General features: G+C 43.5%; 1 protein-coding gene across 1 annotated transcript in view; it reads right to left on the reverse strand.

Moving 5' to 3' along the window:
• Positions 1-3,817: 3,817 nt before the first annotated feature.
• The window catches only part of LOC145414050 (uncharacterized), an 84,112-nt gene continuing 63,702 nt past the window's right edge, over positions 3,818-24,227 (reverse strand). Inside the window, exon 6 of the mRNA XM_080283613.1 lies at positions 3,818-3,984. Coding sequence (XP_080139739.1) covers positions 3,818-3,984 — 167 coding nt within the window. The remainder of the gene's footprint in view (positions 3,985-24,227) is intronic.

Genomic DNA, 24,227 nt, shown 5'->3' on the forward strand with positions numbered 1-24,227 from the left:
AAATGAGACCAAAGTGACCTTTCTATGATGAATAGTAACTTTCCTATGAGTGTTAGAAGCATAATATCTCTACGCGACTGTTCTGAAAGCTTTCAAGCAAGAGTTACGCGCCACAGCCAGAATTTACGCTCACCCCTTTACGGGATAGGGTTAACATCAGTAGTGTGCAAGTTAATGGAAAAAATCTTGAGATAAAATAGTTAATTATCTAGAAGAAAATAATATAATTAAAGACTCGCAGCATGGATTCAGACATCGTTGTCTATGCTTAACTAGCTTACTGGACTTCTTCCATGATGTTTACAAGTAATATGATGACTCAAGAGCAGTAGATATAATTTACCACGATTTTCAGAAAGCATTTGACACTGTCCATCACAAGCGTCTCATGAGCAAAATAAAAGCACATGGAATAACAGGAAATACACAGAAATGGTTACAAGACTGGCTATCAGACCGAAAACAGCGAGTTGTGATAAACGGAAAGGAATCCAAATGGCGTAATGTGATCAGCGGCGTTCCCCAAGGTACAGTACTTGGACCAATACTTTTTATTATCTATATAAACGATATTGATGAGGGTCTAAATTGTAAAGTATCCAAATTTGCAGATGATACTAAAATAACCAGTAAAGTAACTTCAAAATTACAGTGGCAGGAGTTACAAAATTACCATAATACTTTAGCAAGCTGGGCAGAAAAATGGCAAATGAAATTCAACACAGAAAAATGTAAAGTACTTCATATTGGAAGTAACAACGTCCATGCGAATTACAAAATGAACAATATCCAGCCATCAGGTACAGACATTGAAAAGGATCTTGGTGTGATAATATCAAATGACCTAAAACCAAGCAAGCAGTGCACCGAGGTGGTTAAAATTGCAAACAAGCTGGTGGGTTTTATTGGAAGAACTTTTGAGTTTAAATCGGAAAAAGTCATACTTGCCTTGTACAACTCGCTAGTGCGCCCCCATCTTGAGTATTGTGTGCAATTCTGGTCTCTGTACTACAGAAAGGACATTGAAAAATTAGAGAAAATTCAGCGAAGAATCACAAAAATGATACCACGACTTAGAAACAAACCATATGAGGAACGCCTTGAAGAACTTAAATTACTTAGCCTAATGAAGCACAGGTTAAGAGGGGACTTTATTGAAGTTTTCAAAATCATGAAGGGATATGACAACTTAGACATGAATAAATATTTTGATATAGACCGGTCGAGTCAAACCAGAAGTAATGGCTGCAAAATTATGGGAAAGTGTTTCCAGTCTCATGAAGCAAAACACTTCTTCTTTAACAGAGTTGTAAATATCTGGAATAGATTACCCTCAGATACCGTGAACAGTATCTCAATTGAGACATTCAGAAACAAAATAGACAAGTATTTGCACGAGAATCCTCAGCTCTGGGGGAGGCGGTGGCTCAATCGGTAGAGAGGTGGCCTGCAGTCCTTACGGACCCAGGTTCGAATCCTGGCTGGGGCAGGGAACAGTTTAAGGATTTGAATTTCTTTAAATCAGGCTTTACTGATCTACCAGAAGACCCGCCGACATGTCGTAAAAATACCCCCGCTAATACCAATACACCAGTCCTGTATGAGACAGCCCTAGCATGTATTCAATATGGACGGTGGGTGTTAGCGCCGAAGTGGTGACATGTAGAGGTGTATGGTATGTAGGAGGACTGCTGGGCCTTGATAGCAGGCTGTGAAGCCTATGCCCAGAGTCGGGAAAAAAAAAAAAAAAAAAAAAAAAGCTGACTTTTTTTCTGTCCGAATAACTTGCTTTAATAGCTATGTGTAAGTTCATTCCCCTTCTGTCTACCAGACACCCTGTAAACAACGTACCCGTACATAGTGTTGCACCACGTCATTATACATTTTTCGATTTATTCAATGCAAATGAGGTAATATACAGTAAGCACAAATTAGGATCGGCACAGATAGCCCTGAGTTAATGGTCACTACTCTTACTTTTGACCTATGATGAGCTGTGGATCACTGAGGGTGCCTGTTAGTCAAGTGACCACCATTGGGATTTTTTTTTTAATGTACCAGGGGTCACTGCTTCAGGATGAAACTTGTGTACGGTACGTGCCTCACATGGGAGAGTTCCTTGTTTCAGCGGAGTGAACGGAGCTAGGGCCTGATTGACTGCTGCCTACCTAAAAAGCGCCAGGCAAGGCTGCCGCACCACCCCTAAACATCCACTCTGTGCATTGTACATCCACACTGTGCACTGCGCAGTCCCCTTTTGTCCAAGACACCTGTTTTATATATTTTTCAATCTCCCTAATGCGAAGAGAGTAATATAAGCACAAATTTGGATCTGCACAGATAGCGCTGAGTTAACGGTCACTACTCTTACTTTTGACCTTTGATGGGCTGTGGATCACTGAGGGTGCCTGCTAGTCAAGTGACCACCATCGGGATTTTTTTTAATGTACCAGGGGTCACTGCTTCAGGAGGAAACTTGTGTACTTGTCCCATATGGGAGAGTTCCGTGTCTCAGTGGAGTGAACGGAGCTAGGGCCTGATTGACTGCTGCCTACCTTAAAAGCGCCAGGCAAGGCTGCCGCACGACCCCTAAACATCCACACTGTGCAGTGTGTAGTTTCCACGTTATGTCCACAGACTTTCCATTGACTTAATGTACGGGTTTATAATGTCATGCCGTAACTATCAGTTTATTTAATTACTTTCTCTTTCAGGTTACTCAAACGGTTAGCTTATAGACAAAGTATTATAGAATGTGACTTTTCCTTTCCAGTATTTCCTGTGAAATATCCATGTCAGTTTTTCCATGCTGCATGATGGTTTTTCTCACTTTTTCCTGGAGGGTTTGGCGTTGGGGGAGCCTTCTTGCTTTACTATCCTTATCCTTCTGCATGTAGAGTTAGATCTTGTAGTCATAGTTTTCTTTGTAACAAGCAGCCTCGAAAGGACCATAAGATCTGTTGCTGTTTGCTTTCCTGTGTAATCCTCCTCCTCCTCTCTTCTCTTCTCTTCTCTTCTCTCCTCCTCTGTTCTCTTCTCTTCTCTCCTCCTCTCTTCTCTTCTCTCCTGCTCTCTTCTCCTCTCACCTGTGTTGTGTTTTGGTCACCTGCCTTGTCTCTTTGACATTCTGGTCAACGGTGTGGGTGGGTTTTCAAGGAAAGACCTCGTGTATTAGCCAGACGTACACATTTACCTACATACACACACGTACATACACCTCTAACATACACATTCCTACATGCACACACACACACACACACACACACACACACACACACACACACACACACACACACACATATCACTAGCATACACACTCACATACACATCACTAGCATACCCGATTTTCACATTCACACTCACATATACACTCGAACATGCACACACACACACACACACTCACACACACACACACACACACACACTCTCTCTCTCTCTCTCTCTCTCTCTCTCTCTCTCTCACACACACACACACACACACACACACACACACACACACACACACATTCTGAACAACGGTGCAGCTAGTTGCTCAAGGAAGGCGAGATCTCTTAGCCTCACGTACACACTCACGGATTCACAGTTGCACACACACACACACACACACACACACACACACAAGAAGTGGTGCGCTTCCAGTGGGACAATAATTATCTTTTACGAGTGTGGCGCTGTCAAGTTTCTCTCTCTCTCTCTCTCTCTCTCTCTCTCTCTCATCTACAAAAAAATTTATCGATTCGCTTTTTATTTTTTCCCTCAGAACGTTTCCACTTTTCAGCCACAGTAAAAAAAAAAAAAAAAAAAAAAAATCAGGAAATTATGTGGCGTGCCGTGTGGTGTGGTGTGGTGTGGTGTGTTGTGATGCTTGTGGGTGCGGTGTGATGTAATGTGGTGTAGTGTGATTTAGTGTGAGTGTGAAGGCGGATGTGATGTGGTGTGGTTGTGGTGTGAGTTTGAGGGCGGGCGTGGTGTTGTGTGGTGTGGCTGTGGTGTGGTATGATCGGTGTGGGTGTGGTGTGGTGTAGTGTGGGTGTGGGGTGAATAAAGGCTCCCCAGCACCCCACCTTGTTACAACACACACCTGAGGGGGAGCACAATACATACCAATCTTCCTGCTGTAACTCACCATCCTATTCAGACAACTTCGTATTACAGCATCATTAGAACTGCCCCGGATGTGACGCTAGGTATTGGCCTCAAGCTCTTTATGTGATTCTTTTCCTTCTGTTACATCAAAATAATGAAATAGTAAATCACAGGTCCATGACTTTACTGGCAGGGTAAAGTTTGATTGGTAATAAAGTTTGTGTCTAGTTCGTTTCCCTGGTACCATTTCAGCCGCTTGTGTTTCTGTACAGGGAAGAACAGGAGGAAGAAGAAAAAGGAGGAGAAGGAACAGGAGTACGAGGAGGAGGATTATAGTAATGGCCTTTGCCCGAGAGTCATTAAGTCATTTTATATATTCCAGGTCTAAGCCATCCCCTAGAACACGATCCATGGTAGTAGTTTGACACCCAGGTCCCTAATTGTACTGGTGAGTGTACAGGGACAAGGGGGCACAAATTAGTACCATCCTACACAGCCACACCCACCATGCCACACTGCACCACACATCATCCCCCGCAACACAGCTGCATAACGGGGCTGGGAGGGAGTTTAAATGTATTTCTGTAAGGTTGCTAATTACACACATATCTTCGACTTTATTTTAGAGGCTGTAAATGAGTCACATGCAGTGGAGAGGGAGGAGTAGGAAAGGGAACGAAAAGGTAGTACAAGAAGGAGTAAGAAGAATCAGTGTGAAGATGAGGATGAGAAGTGTGAGAACTGAGAGACAGTAGTAGTAGTAGCAGTAGTAGTAGTGGAAGTAGTAGGAGTAGTAGTAATAGTAATAGGAGGAGGAGGAGAAGAATCAGAATGGAGATGTGGATGTGAACTGAGAAATGGCAGGAGGAGGAGGAGGAGGAGACGTGATACTAATTTAAAGAGAGACTATAAATTGTTCACATATTTGGAGCTCTATGGTTTAATGTGGGCTTATTTTGAACAGAAATTTTGTGAGTTTGGAATCAGTCCTATAGCATAATATATAAACAAAGGTTATACAGTTTATTCCAGCAATATTCCAAACTGTGTAACCCAGTTCTTGCAAATATACGATCCCCCGCCTAATAATAATAATAATAATAATAATAATAATAATGAAGTGCCGTTAGGTCGATTATGTCTTCGGGATAGGCTTGTAATACTCATGGCCTCCTCGTTTGAATAATTGATCTTAAGTATGTGAAGCTAATTACTCTCCACCAATTAGCGTCAATTAGTTTAAACTGCATTTACTCTTATGATGGAAACTTAATTTGATTGGCTCATAATGTCAAGGGACAGACTGACAATAACCAATCATACCCCGGGAAACAAAGGCCTGCATTGAAAGTGGCATTAAAGCCTTCGTAACATTTATTAAGCGATTTACTTTGCATAATACACGTGTTCTCGTGTTACTAATATCGCTTTAATACTGGCATTTCTTGCATTAGCGACATTTAAGAGGATTATTAATAGTTTGACGTGCAGAGTAAATCGCCGAGCAAGAGGCATGACGAACTCTCTGAAAGCAAAGCCTTCAGTGACGCAACCACAACCTTTGTTTTCCTTTCGTTTTCTGGCCACTGTTAACGTCACTCCCTTTGCCTCTCTCCCCTTCACTTCATTTAATAGTTATTAGTCCCGGTCACCGTAAAATAAATCTGGGACTCTATTAATTTGCTGTGATTATTTACTATGACGTGGGGGATGTAGATTTTGGCGCCATTTTCGTCAAGGGAGAGATGGACGCCGATGGAGAAGGTAACGGGAGGTCTGGCTAATTGAACCCCCTTTATCACCCGCGGTAATTGTTACGTTCCCTCTCGTTCACCTGTCACCCTCGCCCTTCACATCTCCACCCCCTAATTTCCCCCTCCAGGCAGCTCCAATAATCTTTAGCGGGGCATTAATACAGGAGAGTGTGATGGCGGTGGTCGTAACTCTCCCCTGTACGACGTGTTTCCCAGGCACCGACAACTCCGCCCCGCGCTGCCAGACGTGTGATAATGTAAACAAACCTTATGCCTCCCGTTCTTTCTGTCATACATTGAAGCTTACACACGACTGTTTTGAGGTTATTTGCGGTGAATTTATAAACTTTAAGGCACCGAGGACTGAAAATGGAGGAAATGTTGAGCAAGAGCTGGTCAGATGCGTGAGGTAGGTTCGTGAGTGGGAGAGAGAGTATTTTATGGTGGAGGGAGGGAAGGAGGAGCGTTATCGTCTTCCTCTCTCCACCATTCTTTACTCTCTCCTCTCCTCACTCTTGCTCCTCCTCACTCTTCCTCCTCCTCTTCCTCTTTCTCGTGTGATATGATGTGAAGCTTTGTCACGAGAGGCAACAATGCGGAGATTATATTGAACCTGTTCTAGGCTTTAATAGAGGGATGTGATAAAATATTAAGTTTAGCATCATTGGAAAGCCATTTTTAACATCGTCCGAGAGTAATGGTCGTCTAAAAGTGATAGGAAGTTGTCAGATAAATGTCGCAGTAAATGGCCTTTGTGGAAAATGGGTCCTGAAATAATGGAGGATGAGAAATGTGGCGGATAAAGAGAGAGAGTTTGTAAAGTGAGCATTGGGGTTTTAGAGACGGGATATGGTTATTTGCCCTGATGATTAATACGAAGAGTAACTTTATACCATTATTTGTTTGTTTATTTATTTATTTGACGGAGAGGAATATATATGAGGTTTAATTCTGGAGGTCTGGAAGATTTAAAGTATTTGTAATTATTGTTGTTACTTAGATGAAGTACCAACAGTAAATTTCGTCTCTGTCTGTCTGTCTGTCTGTCTCTCTCTCTCTCTCTCTCTCTCTCTCTCTCTCTCTCTCTCTCTCTCTCTCTCTCTCTCTCTCTCTCTCTCTCTCTCTCTCTCTCTCTCTCTCTCTCGTATCTCTTTATCTTCCTACATAATCCATCTTTGTTTCCTCGTCTTCCTCCTCCTCCTCTCATCACATAACCTCAACCACTCGTCCCTCCTTCACATTCCATCATCATTCCTCTCTCCCTCTTCGTCCTCCTTCTCCTCCTCTTCACCTCCTTCTCCCCTCCTCGTAATTTTGTCTTAATATCTTTCCTTTTTCCGTCTTTCATAAATTTTCAACTATGTCTCCTTCCGTCCTTTCAGAATCGTCTGTCTTCTTCCTTCATCACGTCTGTCTTTTCTCCAGGCGTCCTTTTCCTTTTCCAGACTTTTTTTTTGTCACTTTGATCATCATCATCGTCATCATCATCATCATCACCTTCATCACCACAACCACCACCACCATGACTCTCTCTCTCTCTCTCTCTCTCTCTCTCTCTCTCTCTCTCTCTCACCCCACTTTTACTTTCCACTTTGTCTTGTCTGTGTCTCACCCTCCTTCCCTTTCACTCGCTCTGTCTTCCTCCCTTTTTCATCTCCCTTCCAATTCTCTTTTATCTCCCTCTCTCCTCTTCCTCCTTTCATCTCCTCTCTTCTCCCTCACATTTCACTTTGTTTAAAATTATTTTCCTCTCCTATTTCCAGTGTCCACATATTTCTGTCTCATGCATCGTCCTTACAATCTTTCATTTTCCTGCCCCTTCCATCCATCCTTCCTTCCTTCCTTCCCTCCTTCCTTCCTTCCCTTCCTTCCTTCCTTCCTTCTTTTCGTTCGTTCCTTCCTTCCTTCCTTCCTTCCTTCCTTCCTTCCTATTTTCCTTTCTTCCTATTTTCCTCTCTTCTTTCCTCCCTTCTTTCCCTCTATTCTCTCCCTCCCCTTCCTTCCTTCCCTCCTTAGCTACCGCATTTCCTTCCTTCCCTGCCTCTTTCCCCTCCAGTTCCCTCCTTTCCTCCCTCCTTTTCCCTCCCCCTACCCCCTCCCTGCCAGCTCCCTGCCAATGTGTGTATCTAGGCTTCATGCGTTTGACTTAAGACCTCCTATTTCACATCACTGCCCCCCCCCCCCTCTCTCTCTCTCTCTCTCTCTCTCTCTCTCTCTCTCTCTCTCTCTCTCTCTCTCTCTCTCTCACACACACACACACACACACACACACACACACACACACACACTTTCTCTTCAGACTCTCTTCTTCTTTCACATTCTCACTCAATCTCACTTCACACACTTCTGACTTGCTCACTTTAATCTCTCTCTCTCTCTCTCTCTCTCTCTCTCTCTCTCTCTCTCTCTCTCTCTCTCTCTCTCTCTCTCTCTCTCTCTCTCTCTCTCTCTCACACACTCGCTGTCTTGCGCATTTATATTCTCTCTCTCTCTCTCTCTCTCTCTCTCTCTCTCTCTCTCTCTCTCTCTCTCTCTCTCTCTCTCTCTCTCTCCACACACTCGCTGGCTTGCTCACTTTGATTCTCTCTCTCTCTCTCTCTCTCTCTCTCTCTCTCTCTCTCTCTCTCTCTCTCTCTCTCTCTCTCTCTCTCCAGTCTGATGGTGGTTCAGGTGTGTGCGTGTGTGTGTGTGTGTGTGTGTGTGTGTGTGTGTGAGAGAGAGAGAGAGAGAGAGAGAGAGAGAGAGAGAGAGAGAGAGAGAGAGAGAGAGAGAGAGAGAGACTAAGGGAGAATTTTGAATGATAAACCAAAACTCAAAAACAGAAAAAAAAAAAAAAAAGGACCATTGATATATATCCTTGTATTTTTCCAACAACTTCACTACGATGACCAGTTTATATCAGACAATATAGCCTCTTATTTAGCATTATTTTAAACCATCAGAAATTATATGTAGCAATTCGTAACCCCTTCAGTATGGCGTGTGTCTTGAGGAGAATGTCAGCGTCTTCGTGGTCCATCTCCTCGTCGACTAAGGAGGCTCCCTAACACCTTTACCTAAGCGATTTATTTTGTTTCTTACAGCTTGTTCTCCGCCTTTGCGTAAGCGATTTATTTTGTTTGTCACCTTACTCTCCACCTTTCCCTAAGCGATTTATTTTATTACACCTTACTGTCCACTTTTTCCTAAGCGATTTATTTTCTTTATTACGCCTTACTGTCCACCTGTCCCTAAGCGATTTATTTTGTTTATTACACCTTACTGTCCACCTTTCCCTAAGCGATTTATTTTATTACACCTTACTGTTCACCATTTCCTAAGCGATTTATTTTACACCTTACTGTCCATCTTTCCCTAAGCGATTTATTTTATTACACCTTACTGTTCACCTTTTCCTAAGCGATTTATTTTATTACACCTTACTGTCCACCTTTTACTAAGCGATTTATTTTGTTTATTACACCTTACTGTCCACCTTTTACTGAGCGATTTATTTTGTTTATTACACCTTACTATCCACCTTTCCCTTAGCGATTTATTTTGTTTTATTGCACCTTACTGTCCACCTTTCCCTAAGCGATTTATTTTCTTTTATTGCACCTTACTGTCCACCTTTCCCTAAGCGATTTATTTTCTTTATTACACCTTACTGTCCGTCCCTATATTACATAAATCATTCTAATATCGCCATACTCTGCACCAATAACGTGCAAAACGATATTAACTAGCCATATCCAAAACTAAATCGCTAAGGAGGAGGTGCTAGGGAGCTTCCGAGAATGGGGACCTAAAGATCAGCCATTCGATTTAGGGAGTTGAAGAAAATGGAATGAATAAATAAATAACGATAAATAAATAAGAATAAATAAAATAAAATAAAATAAGTGACTAATAAAGGTAAATAAAAAATAAAGATAAATAAATAAATAAATAAAAAATAAATACGTAAATAAAAGTAAATAAAATAAAGAAAAAGATAAAGAAATTGATAAATAAAAACATTAAATAAACAAAAAAATAAAATAAAAACAAATAAGTAAATAAAGGTAAATAAAATAAAGTTAAAGGTAAATAGATAAAAAGATAAATGAATAAATAGATAAATAAATGTAAATAAAATAGATAAATAAATAAATAAATAAAAAGATAAATGAATAATTAGATAAATAAAGGTAAATAAAATAAATAAATAAAAAGATAAATGAATAGTTAGATAAATAAAGGTAAATAAAATAAATAAATAAGATAAGAAAATATAAACTAATGAAAAGGAAAATAAATAAGTAAATAAAGGAAATAATAATGAAATATATATCGCAAGTTTACGCTCAGAATTCTCCCATTTAAGTTCTGTAAAAATAACTAGGCATATACCCGACAGGAAAAAATATCGCATACTTCCTAATACATAGAGATACAAACTCCATATTAGGATGAGTCACAAGAGCGCGGGTGTTAAGGGTGTCATCATTGGCTCATAGTTCGGATCGCGCCAATAATCGAACCCGGGTAGCTGGAGATTGGGTTTGTTGTGCCTGGGGTGTGTTGGGGAGACTGTGTTACTGATTACGAAGTTTTAAAGTGCGCTAATACTGCAAGGAGATAGATGGATGGATAGATAGATAGATAGATAGGTAGGTAGGTAGATGATGATGAGGAGGAGGATGGTAGTGATGATTTTGATGATGATATGATGATGGTGGTGGTGGTAATGATGATGGTAGTGATGATGATGATGATGATAATGCTGAATGGATGAAGGACAAAAATTAATAAGACAGTAGATTTGAATTAAGGAAATAATATCGCTCGAAAACACAAATAAATCGAAAAAAAAAGGAATGAAAATACAGATTAATTAAAAAAAGAAATATTACAGATAAACTACAAGCTAGAGTGGAAAGTGCAAAATTAGGAAATATTTGAGACTGAGATAAGTGTGAGTGAGACCCGTGAAATGAGAGAGAGAGAGAGAGAGAGAGAGAGAGAGAGATGAAGAATAGGGAGGCAAGGAAGGGAAGGATAGGTAAGAAAAGAGGGAGGAGGAAGGAGGGAGAAAGAGGGAGAGAGGGAAGATGTATGGCAGGTAGAGGGGAGGGTAGGGGAGGGGAGATGACCATGAACAACGGGAGAAATTGAGGGTACCGTAGGAGGGAGATGAAGGGGAAAGTGGGAAGGCTGAGGGGGGAGAGGGGGGGGGAGAAGAGATGACGAAATGATGGAGAGAGGGAGTGAAGTGTGAGGGAGGGAAAGGAAGATGGGAAGGAATGATGTGGGAGGGAAGATGGGGAGGAGAGGTAATGGAAGAGGGGGAGGGAGGTGAAGGATGAGTGCTGTGATGTGGGAGGTGACCTGGTTGGGGAAGGGGAGGAAAGGGGGAGGGGGAGGATAGTGGGGGAGGGAGGGAGAGGTAGAAGGAGCGCCCTCTCACCTCAGCGTCCGTAATTATTGCAGTGTTGCAAAGTACATGCTTGCATCAGAGAGAGAGAGGGGGTGGAGGGAGGGGCAGGTAGAGGAAGGGAGGAAGGAAGGGACATATAACACAGGAATGGCTAAGGAGAGAGGGAGAGAGAGAGAGAGAGAGGTGGAGGAAGGGAAGTAGCAGGTAGAGTGGTAAGCAGAATAGATTGATCCTCTCTTTCTCTCTCTCTCTCTCTCTCTAATCCTGTCTGGCCGCCTCCGTATCACGTAACTCATTATTTGCTTTGTTTTTTCTCGTGCGGACGCTAACGCGGGAGAGAGAGAGAGAGAGAGGGAGAGAGAGAGAGAGAGAGGGAGAGAGAGAGAGAGAGAGAGAGAGAGAGAGAGGGTAAGGGAATAGGGAGATCAAGGGAGAGAAGAAGGAAAAAAATGGAGAAGGTGGGGAGAGGGAGAAAGGATGGAAGGATTGGAGAGAGAGAGAGAGAGGAGGGGAAGGAATGAAGGAGGAAGGGTGAGGAATGGAGGAAAGGCCAAGAGAAGGAGACGGAATGGAGGGAGAAGAGGGTGAGGGAGTGAGGGAAGGAGGAAGACGGAGGAATGATTGGGAGAGGGCGAGAGAAGAGGAGGAAGAGAGGGAGGAGGGAGAGAAAGAAAGGGAGGAGGGAGAGAAAGAAAGGGAAGAGAGAGAGAGGGGGGGGGAGTGAGAGAATGGGGAGTGGAATTGGGTGATTTACATATTCATACACTCACTCTCTTCCTCACTCATTCGCTTAACCCCCCCTCTCTCTCTCTCATCCCCACTTCTCTTGGCATTCATGGCTTCCCTCTTTACGAGTCCCTTGCAGTGGCGGGAAAGAGAGCTAACTTTCTTCTTTCTCTTTCTTTATTAGGGACACGTAGAGAGAGTGAGAGCAAGGTTACTGTCTGCCTTCTCTCTCTCTCTCTCTCTCTCTCTCTCTCTCTCTCTCTCTCTCTCTCTCTCTCTCGTGACCTGTTTTGGCATCGTCTGTGTCTGTTGTTTGTCTGTCTCCCATTTTTTTTTTTTTTTTTACTGACCCTGAGGAAAATTATTATTATTATTATTATTATTATTGGTTTATTTTTTCTGAAACTAATTTTTACTTCAGCGTGGCCAAAAACTGACATCTCACCTTCTTGAATGCCCAGGTGTAACAAGGAACTGTGGTGCTCGTCACGAAGAAGTGCTCAGGAAGTTGCGTATGTAGAGTCGTAGCATTGCCTTCTGAGCTACGTGAATTGAGCTGAGAAAGAACGAAAATCTAGGCCAGGTAAAGGTGAAAAGAGTATAGACGATTTTTGTTATTGAGCATAGGAGGGTTTTTTCGACTGGGAGGGTTTAACAGAGCCTTCAGTAAGTAGATAGACCTCAGAGCGTGCATACCTTCGCCAACACCTGTACTAAACTCAGATCACCTGGAAAATTTAATCAGCTCATCCACATATGCACAAAATTTCAATGAAGTCCATGAATAACTTTTTGAGATATCGTGTGCACAGACAGACAAACGGGGGTGAATACAGTACCCCCTCCCAATTTCGCCGTCGGAGGTAAAAATTCCACCTCTACTAGCTGTCTCTTAGAAGCTGCACTAAGTTTTTTATTTGGTGTCAAGAATAAAGAAAGAAAAAACGTTCTTGGGGTGAAGGTGCTAAAGTGTTTGTTACTACCTGTCTGTCTTCCTGCCTGTCTTTGTCTGTCTGTCTACCTGTCTGTCTTCCTGCCTGTCTTTGTCTGTGTCTGTCTGTCTCATTGGTCTGTTGTTGAGTCTGTGTTCCGTCTACCTGGATTCTGTTCCGCTGTCTAGTCTCTACCTGACTGTGAGACGGTATGATAATTGCTCTCTCTCTCTCTCTCTCTCTCTCTCTCTCTCTCTCTCTCTCTCTCTCTCTCTCTCTCTCTGCGTGCGTGCGTGTGTGTGTGTGTGTGTGTGTGTGTGTGTGTGTGTGTGAGAGAGAGAGAGAGAGAGAGAGAGAGAACTATAATCCTTTTACCCTAACCTGGCCTAAAATTACCATCTCCCCTTCTTCATCCCTGAGCTGTAACTGGATATTAACACTAGAATATGATGCTAGTCACGAAGAAGTGCTATGGAAAAGGAGGTAGAGTCGTAGTATTGTCCTTTTCTGCCACTGAGCTACGTGAAATAAGCTGCAAAAGGACGAAAATCTGGGCCAAGTTGGAGTGAAAAGAGAATAGTCGAGGAGCATAAAGAATTCAGTGATGCCTTGCTTGAATTTGTATGTTGAGCCTTGCAACTTGCCTTCGATTGATCTGCAGCGAATTGAATCACCTCTTGCCATCCCCTCACTCAATGTATCTGTCAGGTTTGTTCCGTATTAGGTCAGGGGTTAATGAGTTATATTGTTAACTTAGATAGATAGATAGATGGATGGGTAGATAGATAGATCGATAGAGGATAGGTACATACATATATACATGAAAACCGACTCTACCATAAATAGTACTTGTGTGTGTGTGTGTGTGTGTGTGTGTGTGTGTGTGTGTGTGTGTGTGTGTGTGCCCATTCACTACGAGGACGTGCCTTATATTCATCCTACTTCTAAACGATTTTATTCTGGTTGGGAGAGAGATTTCGAACTGGGGGGGGGGACACAGCATCCATTAACCCCTTAACTTCAGCGGTTTTTCTTGAATTAAAAATCCTCTGTTTGGTAGAATGAAATAAAACGTCCTTGGAATGAACAGGTTAATTTTTCACTTACCTGCGCGTCTCCTCTGCCTCTTGTTCTATTCTTACCTGTATTTATCGTCCTCTTTCCCGTAATTACCGTAGCCATGAGAGTAATTCACCTGTATCACCATCACATATCACCTTCCTGACACACAGACTCTTCAGTGGTGCTAGTGACATCGGTGATGTATATAAAAGTTTGAGGGTCCTTTTGCTTCATCTTAATTTACTCCTGCATCGCTTCTTGATTTTTTTTTTTATTTTTTTTTTGGTGTTTTTCTGAATACTGTTTCTTCTAGCTTTTTTTTTTTTTTTTAACTTGTGTTTTTCGCTCTCTTTATTCCTGTTTCTTTTTCTCGCTTTTTTTTTTTTTTTACTTGAGTGTTTTTCTGACTTTATTCCTGTTCCTTTGTCCATCCTTTCTTTACATTTTTTTAGTGTTTTTCTCTGACTTATTATTGTTATTATTATTATTATTATTATTATTATTAGAAGTAGTAGTAGTAGTCGTAGTAGTATTTATTATTATTATTATTATTATTATTTTTAGTACCGGTAGTAGTAGTAGTAGTAGTAGTATTTATTATTGTTATTGTTATTATTACTGTTGTTATTATTATTATTATTATTATTATCATCTGCCGTCTGATTCGTACGGGCTGTCTTCTCATTCTGTATAAGCTGTCTATCTGTTGCTATTGTTTTTTTTTATGCCATTCTGTCTCTTCCAAGGTTTTATTCACCTTTCTTTTTCTTGTTCTTGTACTGACTCTTCTTAACTTCTTCTTTATTTTTCTCTCTTTTCCACTCTTATCTGCAAAAATTGTAATTCCTCCTTCTTTCCTTCATGGAGATCATTGTAATTATTTTCCAATTTCTGTTTCTCCTTTCTCTCTCTCTCTCTCTCTCTCTCTCTCTCTGACATCCGTCTACCTCACCATGTCTCCTCCTTCTCTCTTCCCCCTCTACCTCCGTTTCTTCCTCTTCCCGTCCACCTTGTTGATTGTCAAACGTCCTCTTTCATGCTTCAGTATTTCTCTCTCTCCTCGTTGTTTTGTTTTTGTTTTTTTTACATATCATACTGTTTTCCCGCCTCACCTTCCTATCTCACCTGCCTTTCATACCTAGGCGCCTAGCTGCTTTACCTACCTGCCTACCTGCGTTATCTACCCTTTACCTACCTGCCTGTTTGCCTTACTTACCTAATTGTCTGTCTCACCTACCTGCCTACCTACGGTACTGCCTGCTTCACCCCCATTCCAGCCTGCCTCACTTCCCTACTCGCCTGCCTTCTTCACCCACTGCCTATAGCCTGCCTCGCCTCCTGTCTATCTGCCTGCCTTACCTTCTTACCGTTTACAGGAGTGCACTGCTTATGTAACCAAATGGTGACTGGTTTGACGTCAGCTGTTACATTAAAAAAAAAAAAAATAATGGTTTGGAATGGAACTAAAATTGGGTGTAAACACTTCTATCCATCTATCTATCTATCCATTGCCAGACGTCTTACTCCCATACGGTATGACCACAAACAAATCGCCTCCACGTCGCCCTGTCCCCCGCCATTTCACTGTCCTGCACTTGATTGCCACATATGGACCCTTGGATATGTCATTATAGGTCACCGCATTGAGAGTTGCCCTAGTATGACTGTGTGTGTGTGTGTGTGAGAGAGAGAGAGAGAGAGGGGGGAGAGAGAGAGAGAGAGAGAGTACAAGGTCTGCCAAGTCTCCCATATCACATAATACCTTGGCGTCCCTCAGGGTGTCTTATTTCCCCCTCCCTTCACTCTCCCTCCCTCCCTCTCTCCCCCTTTCCCCTTCCTCCCTCGGTCACCCCCATGCCTTCCTCATTCATCAGCCATCCTTCCCCACTCCATCTCAAACCTCACCTCCATTCATCCTCCTCCCAATCTTCCTCCCTCCTTCTTCCTCCGAATCTTCCTCCCTCCTTCTTCCTCCCTCCACCTCCCAATCTTCCTCCCTCCTTCTTCCTCCCAATCTTCCTCCCTCCTTCTTCCTCCCTCCACCTCCCAATCTTTCTCCCTACTGCTTCCTCCCAATCTTCCTCCCTTCTTCTTCCTCCCAATCTTCCTCCCTCCTTCTTCCTCCCTCCTTCTTCCTCCCTCCACCTCCCAATCTTCCTCCCTCCTTCTTCCTCCCTCCACCTCCCAATCTTTCTCCCTACTGCTTCCTCCCAAATTTACATATCCCTCCTTTTCTTCCTCTTCTTCCCCCCTCTTCCTCCTAGTCTTCCTCCTTCATCATCATCATCATCATCATAGTTCCCTCTCTAATACTGTTATGCTGTCATTATTATTTATATTGTCCTTCACATTACCCTTATTACTGTAATCTTATTGTTGTTTGTTTGTCATGAAAGACTGTAATTTGTATGTGATATGTGTTATACAAATGAACTTACCTGGTGTCTTTATTCCACAGGTAAGGACCGTGTTGGGGAGAAGTGCACATACCTTGGTGAGTCTACTGCCACACACACACACACACACACACACACACACACACACACACACACACACACACACACACACACACATCTACATGGCCCTTTTTAATCTGTTATATATATTTTTTGCCCACTTCCTTCTGTCTAAGCACATTTTGGAAATCATACAGAAATTTTTATTATAAAAAGTAAGAAGCGGTTTTCGAAGACAGGATATAATATTTTTTTTGTATTTACAGTGAGGGGCAAAAGTTAGTCTATTTTACGCTAAGGATTTCTCTGTAATTATCCTTCCTGACATATCGTGTGTGTGTGCGCTTGCATGTGCGTGCGTGTATGTGTGTGTGTGTGTGTGTGTGTGTGTGTGTGTGTGTGAGAGAGAGAGAGAGAGAGAGAGGAAATATTAGGTACACTTTTATATATACATTTACAGAGTGATAAAAAGTCTCACTCAGCGTAGGAATATTAGCCAGAGAAGTAAAAGAGGTGTGAAACATTAGACGGACTTTTGTCACCAACCGTAGTGTGTGTGTGTTTGTGTGTGTGTGTGTAATTCACCGGGTCGGTCAAGATCTCATGATGGTCGTGATCGTCAGCTTGTACCCTCCCGGAAGGGAGCTGAGAGCTCATATAGTCCGATCTAAGGGCAAGGCTGTGACCTTCACACACGCACACACCCGTCCCCTTGCTCAAGGGGGACAGTAACCACCCACTTCGTCAGTGAAACTTTTCGCAACCTGAGCGAGGCGCGAACTCCCGTCTACCAGATGGCAAGCGAGAACGTTACCACTGCACCAGCGAGCGGTGTGTGTGTGTGTGTGCGTATGTATGTATTTATGTATGTGTGCATGTATGTATGTTTGTATGTGTGTGTGTGTGTGTGTGTGTGTGTGTGTGTGTGTGTGTGTGTGTGTGTGTGTGTATTATCATGACAGCAGGATTAACACAGGATTGAGCGTAATGTCTGGATTAAGCACAGATTAAGGGTTATAATTCATGTACAATTATTTCTGTTTGTTACTGATGGCCTGGGAAGCGGATTTATTATTATTATTATTATTAGTAGTAGTAGTAGTATATGTGGTTATTATTGTTATTATTATTATTATTATTATTATTATTATTATTTGCTCCACCCATTCAACTCAAGGACGTGTTATTTTTAAATTGTTCTTGAGTAATTGTAGTAATAGTAGTAGTAGTACTAGTAGTAGCCGTAGTAGTAGCAGTAGTAGTCGTAGTAGTATCCCCAAGTTCATCTCAATGTGCACCCAGTGGACTCCAGGCTGAAGTTGCCCCTCACCTGCAGTCCACCATCCTCCTTTTTCGGGACAGGTGGGTAATTAAGGGACGCTTGTATACCTGTCAGAGGAGCTGCCTGGTTAGATTAGTGCCACCACGTGAAGGCCTCCCTCTCCACCACCACGCCGTATAGGTCAAAGGCAGTATTATCATTTTCATCATTATCATCATCATTGCCATCATCATCATCATCATTATTATTATCATCATTGTCATCATCATCATCATCGTTTCCTCCTCTCTCAATCCCTAAGTGGGAGGTCAAGATGATGATTGTGGTGATGATGATGATGATGATGATGATTGTTATTATTAGAGACAGTATTAGCGAATTAATTCATTACGTTTCCAAAAATTATGCATCTTGCTTTAAACACATAATATTGTTTGTATTTGCAAAAGAATCACATGTCCAACAGCCTAGAGGGCACGTTCGAATCCAACTCGCCCCGTATCGTACCCGCATTTAGCATCTGGCAATTCTGTGCTCGTCTTTTGCTGGTTTTGCGTCCGTGTGTGTGTGTGTGTGTGTGTGTGTGTGTGTGTGTGTGTGTGTGTGTGTGTGTGTGTGTGTGTGTTTTTAGGGGGGAGGGGGAGCTATAAGATTATTTTTAAGGCCCAAATCGAAAATCTGGCAAAGCTGTATCTAGATATCTGGTATATGGACAGTAATATTTTCGGTCAGTCAACGCTGAAAGAAAGGCCATGGAAGTGAGGTTGGTTAACGAGAAGAACGCGAAGAAGACGCAAGAAGAAGAAAAAATTGTGGTTTTGGAAGCTGCAATTATTCGTTCCTGTGTGTGATGTGGTGGTGGTGTGTGGTGGGGAGAGGGGAGGGGTGGTGGATAGGAGGGGAGGGAGGGGGAGGGATGTCTAGGAGGGGAGGAAGGGGGAGGGTTGGTCAACATACCTGAGACGCCAGTGTTATGACCTCACCTGTGATATAGTTTCAAGGTTGCTACTCCTCCTACATCACGCTTCCTCTTCCTTATACCCTTCCCCTCTTTCCCAGTCAGGTTTAATCCTCTTCCTCTTCTCCTCCTCTTCTTTCTTCACCTTCCTTCCCTTCCTCTTCTCCTCCTCTTCTTTCTTCACCTTCCTTCCCTTCCTCTTCTCCTCCTCTTCTTTCTTCACCTTCCTTCCCTTCCTCTTCCTCCTCCTTTCCTTCTCAGTCATCTTCGTTCCATTTGCAACTGGCGCTCCCATCATTCGTCTTCCTCTTCCCCCTCTCTTTATCATACATGTTTAACACACTCTTTTTCTACCCTCTTCATCTTTTTTCCTTCTTATTACTCTCTCTTTTTCTTTCCTCTTCAACTTTCTTCCTCCTTATTCCTCTCCCTCGTCTCTTCTCCCTTTCCTTCCACATGCTTCTTTTCTTTCCTTACTTCTTCTTCACCCTCCTTCCCCTCTCTCTTCCACTTCTCTCATCTTTTTACTCTCTCGTGTGTGTGTGTGTGTGTGTGTGTGTGTGTGTGTGTGTGTGTGTGTGTGTGTGTGTGTGTGTGTGTGTGTGTGTGTGTGTGTGTGTGTGTGTGTGTGTGTGTGTGTGTTCCCTCACCCGCATCTCACGTTGGGCCTCCCCTCCCCTCTCCTCATTACCTCAGTCTTCCCCCCTTGAATCCCCTCCCCTCCCCTCCCCTCCACTCACTTCATCTCCCTTCCCTTCCCTTCATGACCTCAGTTCTCTCCCCTCTCCCCACCTCTCCAAGCCTCTCTCCCCCTGTCCTCCCCTCCACCCCCTCTCTTCCCTTATCACTCCCTCCCTCCGAATTCTGTCATTCTTCTTGGTAATTCCTCTCTCTCTCTCTCTCTCTCTCTCTCTCTCTCTCTCTCTCTCTCTCTCTCTCTCTCTCTCTCTCTCTCTCTCTCTCTCTCTCTCTCTCTCTCCTGTCTTTCAAACCATCATATCTCCCCATTCTTCTCGTCTCCCCTCTTTTCCCTTCCCCTTCCCTCTCCCCACACCCTTCCTTCTCCCCTTTTTGTCTCGTTCCTCACCCCTCGTGTTCCCCTCTTTCATATCCTCTCCCCTCACTTATTTCATCATATCTTTCATCATTCATCACTCATTTTTCCTCTCGCCTCGATACCTTTACTGTACACACACACACACACACACACACACACACACACACACACACAACATTCTTCTCTCTCTCATCATCATCATCGCCCTCCTCCTCCTCCTCCTCCTCCTCTTTTTTTTCGGCATCCTTCCATTTTTATTTCACGTCTTCTTCATTTACCGCTAACCAAAATCGGCCCTGCGTGTGTCCATACTCCTCTCCCTTCCTCCTTCTTCGTAAAAAATCTTATCCACTCCTTATCATTAACAGGTCTCCTTATCACTCGTTTGGTGTAGATAGTGTTGTTGTTTAGGTGTATTTTTCATGTCAACATTTTCTTTGGGTTTGTAGGTGTTTGGTCGCGGTAATGAGGTAGGGTATAATATAAAGGGTCTTGTGTAGCTAAAACAACCTCATCTACCCTACCTTACCGTACCTTACCTTACCTTACCTTACCTTACCTTACCCTACCCTACCCTACACTACCCTACCCTACCCTACCTTACCGTACCTTACCGTACCTTACCTTACCTTACCCTACCCTACCCTACCCTACCCTACCCTACCCTACCCTACCCTACCCTACCCTACCCTACCCTACCCTCACCTACGGTAATCTAACGTTAACTTAGCCTCACCTAGTCTGACCTAACGTGATCCTAAATGAGACTCAAGAATTTTTGTGAATACCCCCCCGTGACCTCCTCGTACCCCGTCTGTCCCGCCTGACCCCTCCTGCCTGTGACCTCACCTGCCTCACCCTCACCCCTGCTGCCTCACCATGACCCCCTCTGCCTTCCCCGATTTCTCTGCCTCTCAACCCTGTCCTAGCCTGATGTACCGTAAGCTTTCCAAATTCCCCTGTGTTGTTCCTCCTGCCAGAAATAAGGAGGAATTGACAGGATGAGAGTGCGTAGTTAGACGGGTGCTACATTCTTCCCGTTATATATTAAACTGAACAGCTTTAGGCATAGCTGTTTAGTATTTTCTTTGGGGTGTGGTAAGATGGTAATGAGGATATACACATTCTCATATATCAGGTAATTTAGGAGATAATTGACAGTGGGATAATTAGTGAGTGAATTAGTTGTAGCTAAATAATGCTTGCCTATAATGACTCTGTTCATATGTACCTTCATGGCCTCAGGACAATCATGTTATATTTCTAACCTCATCCCCAACCCTCACCCCTGCTGTCATTCACACCTGCACCCACACACGCCCTACCCTACCCTACCCTACCCACCCTACCCTACCCTGCTTTACTCTACTTTACCTAACTTTACTGTACCCAACCTTACCCTAACCCACTCACTCCAGTCCCTAACCTGCCTCACATTTGCGTAACTCGATCCTACCTCAACCACTCCCAGCTGCCCAGGCCTCCCCAGAGCACACCACATTACTCCAGACCCACATAAAACACCTCAGTCCTTCAGCATGATTGAGGATGGAGTTTTCGATTTACACATCCGACGACTCGAGTCCTTCATTTAGCCCACTGGAAGGATTTTACGAGGGAACTGAATGGTGAAGCCTCTTACCTCTTGGCTGTGATAGGCTTCCGCAGTGTTAAATAATCCCCGCTAGAGTTTCCCCCTCAAAAGATGTCGTGTGGGTGAAGGGGCTGACTCATTGCAAGCCTCGGCGTGTTGCACTAGACACGCTTCAGATTGCAATGCCTAAAACACCTCAAAGATTAACTCCTAAAGGCTCATCCCTCGCCACTTAAGTTCTCACGAGCATTTCTTCGAGGTTTTAAATCCTGAAGGCCGTCAATCTTCTTCACACATCTCATGAGCTAAACTATCCCTGTCTTTACCGAAAGAATAGTGGTGTTATATTTTTCCTTATAACAGCCACGAAAAGACCAACAGACCTGGTCCTGTTTGCTTTCCTTTGAACTCCATTACCGTCCTTCGCCATCATCATCATCATCGTTATCATCATCATCATCATCGTCATCATCATTATTATCAGCAGTGGCAGCAATTTGACCGTCAACTTCAGGACGAATACCACTCCCATCTCTATTTACCCCTACAAGTGACTGCTACTAAATATTGACCCCTCCCTAGAGATGCCTGATAGTCTAGTGATAAAATACGCCCGCCGGAGTGATGGCTGTCATGCGCGAGAGGGTTCCAATATTTTACAGACTTCTAAAAGCTTGTGGTGATGTGGTGGCCCTGAGACGGTGTGTTGGCCTTCAAGCTTGAGTATTCAGGTCTGTGGTAGCCTTGCCTCGGATCCTTACGGCCCTTGGGTGATACGGAACTGGGTATTTCCGATTACACTCTCCGTTTTGGGGTTGCCGCTCCGTTACTCCTTCGTGTGATGGCAGATATAACCTCTTCCCTGTTTCTCAAAATACTAATAAGTTTATCTTCTAAGGATTTTGATTCTAGATTTCATATTTATAGGTAATACAGGGAACTCTTAACTCTCATGGCAGTACCGACGTAGTTGTAATCCTGGTCTCCATTACGTTACTTTGTTTACCAAGATGCCTTCCCCCCATCCCATCACCACCGTTCTTATAATATCGTTGACGTGAACTGGAGCTGTTTAAATATTGTATCCTAAATATTATATATATACACACTCTAGCTTTTTTTATGGTTTTCTTAAAGGACCTGAACATCTTTGCCAACCCTATATTTCAGTTTATTCATGGCCATTTCAAGTGTGTTTTTGGATTACCGCTATTCAGGTCAACAGCCATTCGTTTTAGTTCCCCCCCTTGCCTCACTGCGAGGTTTGTGACTGGTGACTCGATAATTGCATTGAGTCTCACCATTTGTGTTGGATTCCTCGCCTTCCCAGTCCAAATATCTAAACGTTTTCTCCAGACATGCAGTGAGATGACGCTGGCCAAGTTTTGTCTCCTTGTCGTATGCCTCTTCATTGGCTTTTAGTGGTTGTCATTGTGGGGTATAATAGGAACTGTGCTGTCTGTAAATATCCTCTTGCACTCTGACGTAAGATTTCCGTAAGATTATTGGCGTAAGATTATTGGAGTATGATTGGCGGAAGATTATTCTCCACCTCGTCTTCAAGTTACTGTCATCACTGCCGTAGTATTAATTACGTGGATTTTTTTTTTTTACATAATCAATAAATGCCATGCCTAAAGATGCCTTGAAATGGGAAGTTCTCACGGGAAGTAGCTTGAATTTGGTCTGTTGGTGATGATTTCCTCCTTTCCCTTTTCCGGCACCTGTGTTATGTCTCTGTCCTAATAATGTGTATCATCTTTTATTTCTACTTTCCACTCTACGTTATTTAATGAAGGTTTTGGCAGCCACATTTATTTCGTTTCCTACCTTTTGCTGCTCCATTTATTATTCGTGTGAGTTTTCGTTAATTAGTTGTTTGGACTCGTTTGCTTCCTTCATCAGACGTAAGTACATCATCTGAAATATTTCTCAAAACTCCTCCGACTTTCCTCTCACGGTGAGCGGAAGGTTAAGTGGTGTTCCTCGGGTCAGCCTTTGTTTCTTCCTTCTAAGATTTGTTTCAGCACTCATGCAGTCAAGTATATATATTTAATTCTCCGTTTTACATCTAGCTTATTGAAAACTAGCGGAGCATAACCTGCGTCTCAACCCTGGACTTAAGCGTGTCTTAGAGGAGTAGCCAGACAGTACAAGCAGGCCACGTAAGCTTTAACTATTCCACGTAAGCTTAAACCATTCCGGAGACCCTTATTACTGCCCCCAAGTATCTAAGCTTCCCCACTCAAACACAGCTTACCCTGAAATACCCGTAACACCTACCAATCTGACCCAAGCCTCACCAAACTGCTTAAACCCCCTTTTATTCCACTCCCCACCACCCCCCTGCCTCCCATCCGTCTACTACTGACACCGTCCTCTCCCCACTCCCATCTCTCTCCCCCCTTCCTCCCCCGCCCTCCCTGTCACTCTCTACTGCCATCATCCTCTCCCCCTTCCTCCCCCTCTCCCTCTCTCTACTGCCACCGCCCCCATCCCCCCTTCCCCCCACCTTGCACTGAGAGACCTGTTATTACCCACAACTGGTGCAGTAAAGCAGGTCACGAGCACCCCACCCTCACCCCCACCACACCCCCACCCTCACCCCAACCCAACCTGTCTCTGTCACCCCTCACCCCGTTCTACTCCCCACCCCCACCTTACCTCTTCCTCCCCACCGTATCGTCCTTCTCCGCCCCACCCCAACCACACCCACCCCCTTCTCACCCCATCATACTCTTCTTTTACCCCTCACCTCGCACTCCACCCTCACCCACCATCATTCTCACTCCCCCCACCCATGCAACACCCTACCATCACCCCCGCCCCATCTCACCCCCCTCTTCCCCACTCATCCCCCCTCCCTCCCCCCTTACCTCATTCATATCATAATCCTCATCCTTACTCCTCCCCTCTCCC

The sequence above is a fragment of the Coenobita brevimanus genome, chromosome 98 (genome assembly GCF_032717465.1).
Source record: "Coenobita brevimanus isolate Jiangsu-jjx chromosome 98, ASM3271746v2, whole genome shotgun sequence".
NCBI lineage: Eukaryota > Metazoa > Arthropoda > Malacostraca > Decapoda > Coenobitidae > Coenobita > Coenobita brevimanus.